Source organism: Ammospiza nelsoni, chromosome 7 (genome assembly GCF_027579445.1).
Source record: "Ammospiza nelsoni isolate bAmmNel1 chromosome 7, bAmmNel1.pri, whole genome shotgun sequence".
In the NCBI taxonomy this organism is placed as follows: domain Eukaryota; kingdom Metazoa; phylum Chordata; class Aves; order Passeriformes; family Passerellidae; genus Ammospiza; species Ammospiza nelsoni.
The window spans coordinates 34,028,634-34,042,430 of NC_080639.1; the positions used below are offsets into that span (position 1 = coordinate 34,028,634).

General features: G+C 41.9%; 1 protein-coding gene across 1 annotated transcript in view; it reads left to right on the forward strand.

Moving 5' to 3' along the window:
• Window positions 1–13,797, forward strand: part of THSD7B (thrombospondin type 1 domain containing 7B) — a 299,931-nt gene that overhangs the window by 107,948 nt on the left and 178,186 nt on the right. Inside the window, exon 5 of the mRNA XM_059475946.1 lies at window positions 7,178–7,432. Within this exon, the coding sequence (XP_059331929.1) occupies window positions 7,178–7,432 (255 nt within the window). The remainder of the gene's footprint in view (window positions 1–7,177; window positions 7,433–13,797) is intronic.

Genomic DNA, 13,797 nt, shown 5'->3' on the forward strand with positions numbered 1-13,797 from the left:
GAAGTATTTTTTTTTATCACTTGGAAAAAAGTCAGGCTTTGTGAAATGTTCCAGCAGTTTCTAACATCTTGACTTTATTACTCGTCTCTTATTATATGCTGATTCTAAATATACAGATTTTATGTTCATGTAGCTGCTTGACTATAATGGAGTCACTTGTGATTTATTCCACAGCGTGACCAGCAGCAGCTTTATGTCTGTTAACACTTGTTAGCTTTCTCCTGCCTCTTATATCTCATTTCTTATCAGAGGCTCTGAGAGGGCAATCATGATTTTGTTAAAATTTCACTTGCTCTGCCCTCACACACTCACTGCTATATTTGCTCTAATAATGGAAATGGAAAGTTTCTATAAATGTTTTCTGTGTTATACACTGAGTGTCTGCATGACAGTGCAGAGTTTTAGTTTTAGTGACTATCCCTGATCGAGCTGTCTTTTTCCTTGTTCCTCTCTGAGGTTTTTGCTGATCTAGCCCCCTTTTTGGGAGTGTACAGCTCCATTAGCCACCTCCTGGCAGTCTTTTTCTGCTGAGCTTGTGTCTCAGATTTACTGCAGAGCCGGGCCTGACCCATCCTTTACTCTTACTCTAAATGCAAGAGCAAAGCCCATTGATTGAGTAGAGGAGGAAAGGTCATGTCATGTTACAGCATCCAGACACTCACACGCTTCTCCTTTCTCCTTTTGGGCCTAAAATTCAAAGCTAAAAATCCAGCCCAAAATCCACTCCCTGTTTGGTTCCAGGGCTGGAGTGTCACAGATATCAAATCCTCCTGACAGTGACTCCCTTTAAGCATCCCCTGGTGGTGTCCTCCTCGTTTTGTTGTGCAGCAGATTTGCTGCCGTTCTTGTGAAGAGCAGCCCGATCTTACAGATGTTGCTGTACAGCACCGGTGGTGTTTTGGCTACTGATAAAGAAGAGTAAATGCATTTGCATAACCCCGTGGTGGGGACTGGCAGGCAGCCAAGTGTCTGCTGTAAACCGGGGGAGAAGTGCCTTATTTGTGCTCCTGCATTTTCCTGGCTGATGTTTCCCTTTTTTACTAACGTTGCTCACTAAGCAAGCACCGCTGTAAATTAAACCTGTGGAAAACTGAGGGAAAAGGACAGGAATATCCCAAGATGTGCTTTAACAGTGGGCTCTGAGCTGCTGGTCTGCCAGGGCTGTGCCTTCCACCAGTGCCCAGTTCTTGCAGGTGACAGGAGAGATCAGCTAACCACCACCAAGGGCCACCAGAGCAGAGGGGCCACGTCCTCATCCTGCCTCCTAATTCATAATGAAATGGCAAAGATGCCCAATTTATTACCAAGGTTGTTTAATTTGCTGGTGTCTGACTGCAGGGCTGTAAATAGGAATTACTGGGAGAGGAGCAGGAGCATGGGGAAGGCTGGACATGCCGTGCCAGGGAAACAGAGCTGGGGATGTTTTTGATTAAATATCTTTTCAGTCTGGAGGTCCTGCATTTCTCTAAAGAGAAGGAAAAGGGACAAAGGAAGAGGAAAGGGAGGGACAGACCTTTTTGGAAACACCTGAAGTGACAACAATTGAACAGCCAAACATCAGTAGGCTTTGAGAGGGTTTGCTTTTGCTCAGAAACGATTTTGGTGTAGAAACGTTATATTCATGAAAATAAAAAGGGTAACATCAAAATAGAATGATGTTATGGATCTGGTTTGAACCTTTTAAAGACTTCTTTTATTTAAAAAGTTGGAATTTTTTTCATACTATTGCAGATAGAATTCAGGTTTCATTTTAGTTCAGAAAAACGTTATGGTGTTGCCTTAAGCCTTACATTCAATAACAGATTCAAACACAACCACTTATATGCATTAAAAAAATAAAAAATCTCTGAAAAAGATGCAAGAAACAAATGTGAAAAATGCTACTATTTTTGCTTTCCTGTCTTGTCACAGTTGTAAAAATCTACAGAATAATGAGACAAAGCCACTTGAGTTCCTTCCTTTTTTTTTTTTGAATAAAAGGTTGTTTAGGTTAGATACTAAATTGCAGTTTGGTAAAATAAATGTGCATAGTTAGACATTGAAATTCTAAATAAATTTAACCTGATTTTCTAACCTGATGTGTGTGCTCAGCTAAGCATACTGAGAAGTTAAAGTCAGGAGCAAACACTTAAAAAGCATTTTTTTATTATTATTATTTGGATTAGGAATCTTTTATGTACATATTTCTTAAACTCTTCACTCTATGTGTAAGATGACAACAGTGATATAATAGAGTTGGATTTGGGTCTCTGTTTACTTTACTTTGTAAGTGAAAATTCAGGTCAAACTCAGTCAAGGGACAACCCATCTGTCAAAGCGGAGGTGGAGCAGCATTCAACTCTTTTGTTTGCCTCTGTAATTTAAATTTCCATTATCCATTTCCTGGTGGACTGTGCTTAACCACTTTGCTGTTGTAGGTTTTTAGGAAAAAAATATTTGCAGTTTCAGTGTTGACATTCTTCTGTTCTCTGGATGAATACAAAATTCTGCAGTCCGGAGGTGAAAATGCTGTGCTGTAAAATGCTATTTGATGGTTGTGATTCTGATCTGGGAGAGAAATTCTATGTTCACATTCCTCCTGGCAGATGTAGGAATCAAGCCTCAGTGCTCAGGCTTGAAAACAAATCCCTGAGCTGTTGGAGAAGAAGAATATTCTTTTCAAAAGTTTTGTCTCTCATTTCTTTTGCTTTTATTTAAAAGCACAAGAAACAAAGGAGCAGTGGTGGCTTTTTAAATTTCCATGAGTAACAATTTAGTGGCCAGGCACTGGAATAGGCTGCTCAGGGGATGGTTCAAAAGGTGTGTGGATGTGGCACTTGGGGATATGGTTTAGTGGTGGACCTGGCAGTGCTGGCTTCATAGTTGGACTCAGTGACCTTAGAGATCTGTTCTAGCCCTAATGATTCTGGGGTTCAGTGATTTTAGAAGTGGTGTGCAATAATAACTGTGGTTTTTCTCTTGTTCCCAGACTGTGCTGGGAGGCAGCTGCCTCTGTAGCCCCAAGATCTCAGAGTCTGCCAAGGTAGAGCAAATGCAAGCCAGCATTTTATTTTTAATTAAAACAGAGGATCTGGTGCATTAAATTCTGGAAACACCAAAACTTTGACATCTTTACTGATGTTTGTTTGGATTATAGGTCTCCCAGTTCCCTTTCCCTTAGGTCAAGTTTATGGCAGGCAAATATTCCCCATCTTCACCAACCTGGTGCAGAAGGGGCTGATGTTTCTTCTGCCAAAGAAACCTCTGCTGCACAGATTGAATATATGGTATCCAGAACAGTCCTGGCAGCATTTGAAGACCCTAAAATACATTAGGAATTCTCAGAAGTGTATTAGGAATTCTCAGAAGTGTGCCTGTTAACACTGATTGCCAATTTCTAAGGGAAATAAGTGTTTTAATGCTGTTAGAAGCATGGCAAGACTGTCCATTATGAGATGTTAATATTATTGACCAAGTGCAAAGAGCAGGCAGTGTGAATTCCAGCAGCCTGTAGGGCTGGGTCTTTAATTACAGAATAGGAGACGGTGCTGAAGAAGAAGAAGGAGGAAAAATGGAAATGGGTTGTTAACTTAGCTCACTTCAGGATTATTTTGTTCTGCAGCAGGTGGGTTTGAACACAAGTTCCCTGGCCAGGCATGGGACTCCCCAGGAGCCTTCCTGAGCTACTGGGAAGAGCCTGGCTGAGGATGTGGCACCCTGTGCTCCTGGTGCTGCCCCTGTGCCAGCAGCATGGCCATGATGACAGCTTCTTCGTGTGCCCAGTTTCTTTGCAGAGGGTGCTTTCAGTGTGAAAGGTTTAACAATAAGTGCCTGTCTCATCCTGTAACGTAAGGAAATGCACTCACCTGTGCTTCTGAGTGCCTTGGTACAGCTGGGAAGGGAAGCAGGAGTGACTCCTGTGCTGTGCCCAACCTGATTTACTGGTGCTCAGCTCCAGGGTGGTGTTGCTGCTTTTTCCAGCTGATGGACCTGTTCCCACTCATTCCCTTGTGGTGGATGTGATGGCTCTGTGACTGCAGGGCATGTAGCACAGGCACTGAGCTGTTGGAAAATGTGCTATTTTTGGTGAGTTGCTTTTTGTCCAGAGCAGGAGGGAGGGTGGTGTGGTTCAGCTCAGGGCTGCACAGCTCCTGTGTCTCATGGGTGTGTGTGTGGCTGGAGATGGAGGCAGTCAGTGGTGCTGCTCTGTGGGCAGCAGCCTGAAGTTACACAGACCCAGGGATGTGGAGCTGCACAGTCAGGGTGGTACCCTGGGCTGCTTTCCCTCCTCCTCTGCTGCTCTGCTCCAGCACTCTGGGAGTGTGAAACAGACGTGAGTAGGTTTCCTTCCTAGTGCTTTGTGTTTCTTTAATAAGTGGTTTATTGCCCTTCAGCACACGAGAGGCTCAGAGGGCACTGTGCCACTTGAGCGAGCTGTGCTCTGTGCTGCTGCTGGCTGCTCACTAATGGATCCATCCTACACCACAGACACCGCAGTGTGGGCTGGGAAACAATTCCTGGGGTTTTACAGTGTCAATCCAAGCATGTAACACACAAAAGCAGCACTTGTGTAATGTGTAAACTACAGTACTCTGCTGTATCACTGTTACCAGATCGACCCCCAAGTAGAAGATCTAACCTGAGACATGAATATGTCGAAAATCAGTTTTAAACTGATTTTAGTCTATCACCAGGGCTGAGAGAGTACCTCCTGTCCCCAAGACCTCATTCCTGTCCCTGCTGGTCTGGACACAGCCACAGCAGCACAAATCTGTGTCTGGTTTGCAGCCTCAGATCAGCGAGTGTCTCGCAGGTCTGGGCTTTATCTGTATTAGATCGTCCTAAATACATCTGCGACATGAAAGGCTGTGTCTGAATTTCATGCACAAGAGTGTTTTTACATTTGTCTTTGTGTTGCTCAGTGTCACAATTAATTTGACTTGGAGGCTCTGAGTGAGTAGGTACAAGTTAATTAATTTTCTTTCTGTTCAGTTGCTTGTAATTCTCCCTCAAAAGCCTACTTGAACAGGGTGGAAATTGCCAGCTCCATGTCTCATTCACCTTGAGGTCAACAAAGTTAGCATCTTGCCTTTTAAAGCAGGAGCAGTGGGGGAGATTTTCAGGGAAAGGAAAAGCTATTCAGCCTCTGGCAAAGGCTTTTGCCAGTTCAGGGTGATTTCTGGGCAGGGATGGCTTTCCCAGCCAGAGGATTGGCACAGGTTTGGAGAATCCATTAGGGCAGGTATTGTCTGGCTAAGAACTGGGACTGGCAAAGATCATTTGAACCAAGACTCCAGATTTTTAAAGGCTACATTTTAGTTGGTGTTTCAGTAAAGATCTGCCAGGACTAAAATCTCTCTGGCAGTGGTGCCACCCCAAAAGTGGATTTTGCTCTTCACACTATATCTGAATGGGGAGTTTTGATTGCTTTGAGAGGCAAGATCAGTTACCTTCCCTCCCCACACCATTCTGTGTTCTTAGATAAACTTCAGTTTTCTGGTACCATCAGTTAGGACAGTGTCTTTTATGTGCTACTGTTTTATCTACTGAAAATCAGGAATTATTCTTCCTTGTTAATGTTTTAGCATAGGGGGCTCCCCTTTTGAAAAAATATTAAAAAGGAAATAAAGTGGCCATTCATGTGACTGCACCTAACTTAATGTTCCAAAAATCACTCAAAACCCCTGTGTTAGTAGGTACCTATATAATGATTATTACTTTCCAGGACACCTTGTTTTGACAGAACTGACATTTTGTACCAGAGATAGCTTTGTAATCAGTTCAATTTGACTTGTAGTAGAGAAATGAGGCACGTTTTGCAATTGTAAGCAAGAATAGTTTCATTTTGAAGGGGTTACATCACAGGCTGTTTGTACTTGTTGAAGTTGTTTAAATAAGCCTCAGTAAATTCATCCTCACAGCACCTGTGAGATTACTGAGTTTTATTCTGGGTGGAGAAATCAAGACAAAAAGTTGTTACAGGGTTTTTTTTTGTTTACTTTGAAGTTCAAATAGAAGCCACTAAATGCTCTATTTTGCTGGTGATTGAGGTTCTAGTCAAACTTGATGTGCTTCAATGGGAATATTCCTGTTGACCAATGTGAAAAGGGGACCAATTTCTGGACTGGAGAAGGGAGTGAGTGCCCTTTACCTTCTCTGCTCTCCCCATGAGGCTGCCCAGCAATCCTGACATGATTGCCCCAGTCTGTTTGCTTTAGAGGGAGGTAGTTTGGCCAAGCTGTGCTGTAAGGAATAGCAGGAGAGGTAATGGCTGCTTCCCTGGCAGCAGCCCTGGATTTCAGACCTTTTAAGTGTACCTGTGTTTGCTCCTTACAGCTGGCAAAAGCCTTGACCACAAGCAGCTGGAGGCTGGAGAAGAAGAATTAGAGTTCACACTGAGTTCATCAGGTGTGGTCTTAATTTCTGAGGCCAGTTTACACTGTCCCTGTAACACTATATAGAAGTCAAAATGTGTTGTAGCTTTGAGACTTTTCAAAATGTTGTTCTGGGACTTTGTATCTTGGTACCAAATCTCATCAGTTGGTTCCCCTTGGAATTTGGTTTTCCATTGTGTTTGGCCTAGGGCACCATTGAAGTTACAGAATGAGTGAGATCGTGTCCTGATGTCAGCAGGACTAATTGAGTCCCAAAATCCAGCCCCACTTGCAGCATTCCCGAGTCTCTGGTTTTCTAACAGGTTAGAAAACCCTCTGACGTTGTTTGACAGCACATGTTTGATGACAGCCTCATGGAACTGAGACCTTTCTTATTAGTGTGGGATTAATTAGGTTTTGAAAGAGCAGAGTTGCTCAGATGGATGGAGGACATCTAGTCCTTTGTGTGGGATGTTGGAATGGTTACCTCTGGCAGTATTTCTCTTGGACTTGGATTTTGTTTTCCATCCAGGACGAATTGTGAAATTCTGGCTACACAGGGGCAAATATAATGCCTTGTGCATCAGTTTTAACTCGAGATAAATGAGATACAGTATTTACAAAGTACTCGGCATGCAAGCACCCAGAGCTCATTGGAATTGTGTTATGTGCCCTGCATTAGAACTTCTGTTATTCCCATTGCACTGGTGTCGGTGTAGATCTTCTGACTGAATGACCATGGATTTCTTTTTGGGGAGTATGGCATAGAAAAGAATCTCATTAAGCAAGACCTCCTCAGCTGTTGTCCTGTGTTCTTACCACAGCCTCTGCCTGCCAGACCCCGCGAGCCCCGTGACCTCCAGGTCCTGTGTCATCCCCAAGGACTGCGCCACGTCCGAGTGGTCGCCGTGGAGCCGCTGCTGGCGCAGCTGCGGCTGGGGCAGCGTGGCCGCGGGGCTGCGCAGCCGGCGCCGCCGCGTGCGGAGCGTGCCCGTGGGCACCGGGGCTCCCTGCCCGGAGCTGGAGGAGAGGGAGGCCTGCACCGGAGGAGGGAAGGCACCGCTGCAGCCCTGCCCCAGGTATGGCTTGGAGGTAAAGAAGCCCCTGCAGATCCTCCCTGCTCGGTTTGTGCATGGAGAGGGGTGCCAGTGGTGCTTTCTCTGTGTTGGAGAGGTCATCGATTTGGTCATTGTTAGCTGTGATTATTGGTATTATTTATGGTTACTAATACTCTTTCAATTATTGCTATTTTCATTATTCCCATTACAATAACTACAGTTAAATTTATTTCTACACATGAATTGGACCCATTACATTTCATATGTAGTTCACATTTATCATATTTTAAAAACTGAGAGCAGTCACTCTTGCTGTCTGAAGTGGCTTTTGTCCTGATTGCTGTTTCAGAGAATTTCATCAGCTGTGCAGAGACTGGGCAGGTATAGCCAGAGATGCTTCTCCCCCAGGTTTTGGAAGTAAAGAAGCCCCTGCATTTCCTCCCTGCTCGGTTTGTGCATGGAGAGCAAGTGGTGCTTTCTCCGTGTCAGAGAGATCATCGATTTGGTCATTGTTAGCTGTGATTATTGGTCTAATGCTCTTTTAATTATTGCTATTTTCATTATTCCCATTACAATAATTACAGTTATATGTAGAAATAAATTTGAATTGGCCCCTTTACATTTCATATGTAGTTCACATTTATCATATTTTAAAAACTGAGAGCAGTCGCTCTTGTTCTCTAAATGGCTTTTGTCCTGATTGCTGTTTCAGAGAATTTCATCAGCTGTGCAGAGACTGGGCAGGTCTCCATGGCTGAGCTTTTATTGGCTTTGAAATTTTAATTTTTACATAAGATTTAATGATTCATCTTCATCTCCTCATAAAAAAATCCCTGTCTTGCTTGAGGAAGATGGGAACTGCTCAGAGGTAATAGATTGGACTCAGCTTCCCTTTGTGTGCTTCTTGAAATGGGAAACTTTGCAGTCCCTGAGAGCTTGCTTGGTTTGTGGTGTGAAGGAGAGGATCTCACCTTTCTGGTCTGCAAGTCCATTATGCTTGGCCAGGCTAGCAGAGGAGCTCGATAGTGTGCTTTGCTAAGAAAATGAAATGTTGCTTGATTTTTCATGAGACATGCTCTGAGATTGACTGTAAAATGCTTTGGGATTGATAGAATTTTATATGCATGCAGAAAAATCTCCCTGTCTGTGAATGAGTGTGTTTAATAGGAGAGCTGTTCAGTGCTCAAGTCATGAGTTTCTGGGGCTTTTGCCAGATACTGCCAAAACCTTCTATAAAGCCTTTGCAAGATACATTTCTTAGAAAGGCATCACCTGTAAAAGTGTCTCTGTATCACTGGGCTCATTCAAAATCAAATGCTGATCATTTTTATGCACCCTGCTAGCAGAAGAGAGGAAGTATAAAAAAATATTCTGTTGCTTGATTACCTTCTAAGGAAAGGCTCTTACAGAGTGATTTTTGCTCCTGCCCAAGTGCACATCAATTTCAAAGACAATAGATTAACACATTGTCTTGCTGATTTTGTACAGGAGCGTGGGTGCAGGTGATTCCTGATGGGGGGAGACTGGCTGGAAGTTAATCAGGGAGTGAACAGACGTGGGTCTGTCCCTGGTTTCTCACTTCCCCTTTTTGACATTGCACTGTATTGAAGGGCAGACGGTTGTGTAGAGCCAGGAGAGCACAAAAGGTGAGAACCTGCAAACCACTGATAATTTTTGTAGGTGCCTCCCTCTCTGTATAGAAGGAAAATCTGTTCTTTTAGTGCATTGCTGCTATGCCCAGGTTTTCATGAGCCTGTGAGCTCTGAAACCTTCCCCATCCCATTATGCCTCCCTACCTTGAGGCAGCACCTCCAGGGCAGCACCTGCATGAGTGAGGATGAACTCTAATGTGCTAGCTCAGAAAAATAACATTAAACTTGCAGGTTAATAGAGCTACTTAGCTGAAAATATTAAAAAGTACAACTCTGGTATTTAGTTAATAGTTATTTCTAGGGATGTAATATCTCAAAATGCAGGTGGTAGGCTATGACCTTCTCACACTGTGCAGAAGAATTTTACAGCAGTGCCTGGTTACTAGACTTTGATTGATTCACTCTGTATAAGAAACAAGCGAGAATGAAAATCCATAATATTGCAGTATGTGCTGTGTCTACTGGATGTAAAGCTGTGGGGACCAGGATTTTGTATTAATGAATAGAAGTAAGAAAAATGTATGTTATTTAGGTTTCAGCAGTTGGTAAAGGTTGCTATTGGTCCATATTTCAGTTTGCAGCCTGGTGATTTGGTGTTGGTCCTTGGGAATTGGTGACTGAGCTACTGGAAATAGCTCAGATTGGAAATCAGTAGCTTTCCAGGCATAGAGATGTAGCGTTAATCCTTGTGAAATAATACAAGAAACTTTAGATGTTTCCATTCTCCTTATTTGACCACATTCTATTTGTAGGGTAATACCTAGAAAATTATGCTTTTCCCCCATTAAATATATGCCATTTCATCTGTAGTTTGCTAAGGTTTACCAAACAATGATCTTTTCTTTTTACCTCTTAAATGATCATGATGACTTTAAGGAGCTTCAGTAGCAGAAATGAAAGAGGCTGTCCTTCATTTGTCTGGTCTCAACACAAACCACTCCTTCTTTTTTTCTGTTTGCCTAATCAGATTAGGTTTTAAATCCTTTAAGGTAAGACTGCTGTTTACTTTCCAAGTTCCTAGAAAACATCTCTTTTTTTTTTTTTTTTTTTAGGTTGTTTTGGAAACAAGTAGTCTTTAGTTTTAGGGCAAGAATTTTCCACAGCATGCTTCAGCCACAGCAAAGAGAATGGGCTAGGACATAGACCAGAACAAGTTGCTGAGCAGAAGGAATGGGATTAAGAAGAAATTAATATTATATTTAGAAGAATATTAGGAGGTAATTCTTCATTGTGAGTGTGGTAAGTCGCTGGCATAGGGTGCCCAGCAAAGTTGTGGCTGCTCCAACCTTGGAAGTGTCCTAGGCCAGGTTGGATGGGGCTTGGAGCCACCTGGGATAATGAAAGATGTTTGTGCCCTTGGCAGGGGGTTGGGATGAGATGATCTTCAAGGTCCCTTCCAGCCCAAACCAGTCTGTGATTTTTATGATTTTCTAGAGGCTGTTTTTAATGCAGGGGCAGAGAGCACCCCTGACTGCATGGAGGTACACACTGTGGGCTTCATCCACTGACATAAAAAAGCAGCATCTTAAGAGGTTGCAGAGTTGTACTCCTCAGAGGGAGGTGGGTGAAGTTATATTCCAGTCTCCTAAAAGGCTCCAGAGATGACAAAAATACTTTAAGCCTCAGAACTGCTCAGTTAAATATAACCTCTATGCCCATGGCAAAGCTACAAGTTAAAGGTCCCATCACAGGTAGGTGGCACAGGTGTAAATTTGCTGTTAAATGGGAAGAGCTTTTAATTTTATGGCTGAAGTTTACAATAACATCTATAATCAATAGTCTAAATGCAAGAAAATAAAACACTTTAACTGCATATAAGACTCCAGAGCTTTGTGCTTTGTTTTACCTTTGGTTATTTGTTCTGAAAGGATTAAGTGCTTAAAAAGCTTAAACACATAGGAGGTGATTCTACTTTCTTTTATTGTGATATAAATTTGGGATAGTTCAATTAAAGTGAATGGGTATATACAGGTATAAAACTTGTGTAAACACTAAGAGCATAAGTCCTGCAGACTAAAGAGACCGAGAGGTTGCTGTAAATTGGAAAGATATTGAGCCCTTGTTTGTTTCATAACTGTCACCAAGTCATGAGTTTTAAAACAATGTATTATATCTTTTTTATCCTTGATCTGTTGCTTTCATGTTCACTGGGAATAGATAGATTTTCCAGAATTATGATTATGTCTTCATATCATTCATTTTGGTTGTGGTTGCTACGTTACGAGACAGGGATATAGCAGAAACTCTCCTTGCTTTCTTGGAAATTCAAAGCTTTTCAGAAGTTAAATGATGGAAAATGGGAATGTTTTAAGACTTGATTCTTTAAAAAAGGCTTGTTTCTGAGATACAGATGTGATGGTATTACTTTGTAAATGAGGTTTATTATGCCCAAATTAAAGATAAGGTATTGGTGTGAGGTAGTAAAGACTGGAGAGGAAGTGCAGCGAACTGTGCTAGAAGGCTCTGGAGTTACACTTGGGCAGTGCCCTTCGGCCCTTTGACCTCCTGGTGGGCTTGTTAATGGCCATGGAAATGTGTCCCTTTTTATGCCTGGAGGTCAGGATTTGTTTTTGGAGCACTGGACATGTGCAGGTAGGAGCAGACAGGGCTGAGGCTTGGAGTTGGTGCCAGTGGTGCTCTGGAGGGTTGTCCTTGCCCATGCTCTCACAAGTTACTCTGAGAATATATAAAGGATTTTTTTTTCTTTTTAATTCAAGAGTTGATGAAGTTTAATTATCTCTCTGAGCTCAGATTTAGTTATTTTGCATAATTTTAATCACCGATGGCCTAATTTTCATAGGTGTTAATTCCTGCAGCTCACACTGAATAGGAGAAGCAGATGCTCACACCTCTGGAAATGAGTCTTTAGGATCCAGAGTTCACAGCTGACTTCCTAAATCAGATATTGATAATGAGTTTTACCTTAGTCCGTTTTTGTTTTAAGAAATACTTCCTTAAAACAACTATTTCCATGGCTGTGGAAAGATGCATGTGTTCTATATTTAAGATTTTAATTTCAAAGGTAGACCTGAAAAGCACAGATTTCTGAAGGGATGTGGAGGAGGAATCCCCTTCACCTGGTGTTTGCTGAAGAGCACTCTTCATTGCCTTTATGGTTGCATTTAACACTGCAGGCCCAAGAAGTGGGATTAGGAATTCCCAAAAGGAACTAGTGAGAAGAGGAATTCATGACTGTTCTTTATATGTTGTGGGAGTTAGATATTTGATACTTGCCATGTGAAAAGTGTGCTCTTCATTATTTTCTTTGGGGGTAATGAGCCCTGTGACTGTATCCAGATTTGCACAAGATGCTGTGAGTTATTTAAGAGAGCATGACAGCTCATCTGAACAGTACCTGTAAATGCAAGTAATTGGCAGTATTCACAAATATTTTTTGTGAATACGTTACAAAATTTGGTGCTAAAAAAAAATCATTCACAAAAAAAATTCATTCACAAAGTAAGTTAAGAGAACATGTGTACTCTAACTAGTGTGTTTATTTTTAATATAGTTTTGAGATGCAGGTTTACTTGCCATAGCTGTCAGGAGCAGATACTGTGGAGAATAAACAGAATTATGATGTGGAAGGCTTTTTGTGCAGAGACACCCCACTGTGTTTGAGTTTACAGTGATCAGTCAGCAGTTAAGGAACATATGTAGTTTTAACAACTGTGGATCTGCTGTAAAAGGAGAGAGTATTTGTCTTGAGAATAAAGGAAGGAAATTATTTTACATCGTTTACATTACACAAAACCCAAAGATTCTGTGGTAAAAATAAACTAGGAAATATAGAGGAGTGGAGGCATAAAGCAGCACAAGTGTGAACAGATTGGTTATAAAAACAGTATTGCCTGAGATTTGTGTTTCAGAAGCTTGGGAAGACTTTGGGCTCTTATTTATTTACTCCTCTCAGACTGTGACCTGTGAATCAAAGCGAACTCTGCCTGTGGAAACAGTTGTGTTAGAAGTATGCTCTGCATTTTCAGTCATGATGGGGAAATAAATTCTGCTTTCCATGGATAGATAGCACTGTTTTCCCTGTGGTTTTAATAAGTTCTTCTTGTCATTTAAACTGATACGCACCAACAACTGTTGTCTGTACAGCATTCACCTACCTGTGTCCCAAAATATTGTAATTCCTTGAGAACCTTTAATGCTCTGTAGGTGTGAGTGGAACATAGAATGAAAGTATTTTTTGTTTTGAGCTTTCTGTGTTTCACAACTTGTGGAAAATGGAATTAACTGAGATGCTTTAGCCAATCCCTTGAAGGAACTGGCAGGACCTTGGGCACATAGAAAGGTACCCCTTGTGGAAAAGCTGCAAGTGCTTGGAGCTCCATTACAAATGCAGGATTTCAGCTGTTAGAGGCATTTCAGAGTGAGGTGTTCAGCTCTTGGCAGAGAGGGGTGGTTTAGTGCTTTGAGACACATGTTTGAAAACTACTGTTCACACTTAATCAAACCTCTTAATCTTCACTCATTTTTTACTCTGTGCTCAAAGGTGCTGTCAGGATGATTTAGTGCTTCAGAACGCTTTGGAGATTGGTGCTCTGTCAAAAGTTTTACACAAGTGCTCCAGACAAATAGCACATACTTAACCTATGTAAATTTAACACTCAAAATGTTTCCAAACATTCCCTGTTTTGGATAGGAAAGTGCTGCTACAAAGATTTAACCAATTGTATTTTGTCATCTAATTAAGTACCTCTCCCTTCCTGTAGTCTGTCAAAAACT